Here is a 2,821-nt window from a genome sequence, read left to right on the forward strand (position 1 = left end):
CTCCGGCGGCGCGGGCGCCGCGTCCTCGCCCGCGGCGCGCGGCCGCCAGTGCCGCGGGTCCGCGCCGCCCGGCATGGGCTGCGTGCGCTGGGGCGTCGCCGAGCTCTCGGCGGCGACGGCGCCGAGCGCCGCGCGGAGGAGCTCGCGGCGGAGCGCGAAGGCGATGGCCACGTCGAAGGGCGAGGGCAGGCCCATGTCGTCGCACGTGCGCCGCGCGAGCGCCTCGGGCGCGTCGCGCGGCGCGCGCGTGTCCCAGCGGAACTCGTCGCAGAACCGCTTGCCGCCGTTCGTCACGTCGACGACCAGCACGACCGCGCCCGGGAGCAGCGGCCGCCCCGCGCGCTCGCGCGCGGCGGCGTGCGCGATGAGCGTGAGCGCGTGCGCGACCTGCGCGCGCACGGCGTCCGCGAGCATGTGGCCCATCTCGACGCTCAGGTCCAGGTCGTCGCAGGTCTGCGCCGCGTAGGCCTCCGGCGTCATGCAGCTCGCGCCCGTGGTCCAGAGGAACGAGTCGACGTAGCGCACGCCGCGGACGTCGAGGTCCACGACGATGGGCACCAACGCCTGCGGGAAGAGCGCCACGGCGGCGGCTGTGGAAGCCGCATCGGTTGCCATTCGCACGTCGAGCCTCGAGGCCCACACCGTGGCACACGGCACGGCCGCGGCGACGCGCGCCGGCCCGCCGATCGCACCTGGGCCGGGAGTGTCTACTGGGACTATTGGCGCTTAGCCCGGCATGTCCCTAGACAGGTTGCGTCCAGAGGTCCGGGTCGATCTGCGATTGCGTATAGCACGCGAAGACGACGATGAGCCCGAGCGCGCCCACCGTCGCGGCCCAGCCGCCCGCCGTGAGCAGATCCGCCTCCTCGGCAGCCGTGCCCGCGGACTCGCGACGCGTCAGCGGCTCCAGACCGAGCCCCTTCGCCACCTTTTGCCCGCTCGACCTCGTCGCGTCCCGCGCGGACGACGCGACGGACGACGCCGTTCGGCCCGCCTCGTTTTTCAACACCTTCGCCTTGACGCCGAGCGCGCCGCCATCGTCGGCGACGCGTGCCTTGAACGCCGCCTCGAAGTCGACGTCGTCGCCGTCGTCCGAAGCGAAGCGGGCGCTGCTTCGGCGGCGCGGCGCGGCGCTTCGGCGGCTCGGCGCGCTGCTGAGCCGGCTCGGCGAAACGACGACGGCCGTGCGCGGCGCGACGAAGGCCGCGGCCAGCGCGAAGCACAGCGCGAGGCCTAGACAGTGGGAGATGCTCATTGCCAGCACAGGCCGCTCTCACAGAGGTCGACCAATCGTCCTGAACCGAAGTTGACGGCGCAATGACGCTGCCGCTGGAGGGACTCCCCGGCCGCTCGCCACACTCCGCCTACCTGTGCGCCGCCGAAGACCAAAAGAAAAACAAATTCCCCCCCTATCCACCTATGGCCGCCCGCCGCGGCCCGCCGCCGCCGCCGCCGCCCCAGGAGACCGCGCGGCGCGGCGCGGGCCCGTTCCACATGGGCGGCGGCGGCGGCGGCGGCGGCGGCTCGGGCCGCTCGTCGTCCTTGGACCAGTCCGCCGCGCCCGCCGCGAGGCCCGCCGCGCCGTCGTCGTCGCGCGCGAGGGCCAGGCGCGCGACGCGCTCGACGATGGCCACGGCGACGTGGGGCTCGACCTCGTTCGGGTTGTAGAGCTGCTCGCCGCGGCCCTTGCGCCGCCCCGCGGCGAAGGCCTTGACGACGGGCGCGTGGGGCGGCGGCGGCAGGCCGTGGCAGAGCGCCGCGTCCCCCTCGCACTCGTCGCCGTCGTCGTAGCAGAGCCGCGCGAGGGCCGGCGCGTCGCAGTCGACGAACGCGACGAGCGGCCGCGAGTCGGCGTCGCCCGCGCTCGCGAGCGACGCGGACAGGCGCAGCAGGTTCGTGCGCGCAGTCTTGCAGGCGACGCAGTCCAGGCCGTCGGAGAAGGCGACGACCGCGAAGCGCGTCGCGTTCAGGATCGCGGCTCGATAGTCGTCGGCGTCGGCGATCAGCTTCACGTCCGCCGCGGAAGCCAGGAAGCGCCACTCGTCCGCGACTTTCCCGACCCAGTCCAGCAGCGCGTCCTCGGTCTTGTCGCCGAAGAACTCCGTGCGCGTGCCCAGCACCTCGTTGAGCGCGAGCACCGTCGGGTACGCGCGGATGCCGTACCAGTCGTTGCAGATCTTCGCGTTCCGCGCGCAGTTCACCGCGCCGAATTCCACGGCCTCCCAGGCCGCCCCCTCCCGCGCCGCGCCGCGCCGCGCCGCCGCCTTGTACGTCGGCGCGAAGGCCTTGCAGGCGCCGCACCAGGGCGCGTAGAACTCGACGACCCAGACCGTGCCGCGGTTCGCGCCGAGGCGCCGCGTCCACGACGCCTCGCCGTCTAAATTCGCGATGAAGGGGTCCCGCCCGTAGAACGTCTGGTCCTTCTGCTTGGCGTCGCCGTAGGCCTCCCACTCCCACTGCGTGCTGAAGCTGTCGAAGGAGTCCTCGCCGGACTCGCCGAAGTCGTCGAACTTCATGCGCGCGTCCGGGGCGCTGAGCAACGCGAACGCCGCGGCGATGGCCTCGAAGGCGTCCGTCGCCAGCGCCTCGAGGCCCGGGTTCTTGTCCGGGTGGAACCGCAGCGACAGGGTCCGGTAGGCCTTGCGGATCGTGCCGGAGGACGCGGACGGGTCGACGCCCAGGACGTCGTACGGCCGCTTCGCCGCGTCGCCGCGCTGCGCGCGGTCCGCGCGGCGCGCCAGCTCCGTCGCCCGCGCGTCGTCGCGCCGCGGCTCCTCGGGCGCGGGCGGCCGCCTCGCGCCCGCGTCGTCGTCGGCGCAGG

At 74.4% G+C, this 2,821-nt stretch overlaps 1 protein-coding gene across 1 annotated transcript in view; it reads right to left on the bottom strand.

Moving 5' to 3' along the window:
- Positions 1–2,821, bottom strand: part of AURANDRAFT_60606 (hypothetical protein) — a gene marked incomplete at both ends in the record, with an annotated part of 3,273 nt that overhangs the window by 222 nt on the left and 230 nt on the right. The window contains 2 exons of the mRNA XM_009034456.1: positions 206–590; positions 1,418–2,774. Coding sequence (XP_009032704.1) covers positions 206–590; positions 1,418–2,774 — 1,742 coding nt within the window. The remainder of the gene's footprint in view (positions 1–205; positions 591–1,417; positions 2,775–2,821) is intronic.

Source organism: Aureococcus anophagefferens (assembly GCF_000186865.1).
Source record: "Aureococcus anophagefferens unplaced genomic scaffold AURANscaffold_1, whole genome shotgun sequence".
Taxonomy (NCBI): domain Eukaryota; class Pelagophyceae; order Pelagomonadales; family Pelagomonadaceae; genus Aureococcus; species Aureococcus anophagefferens.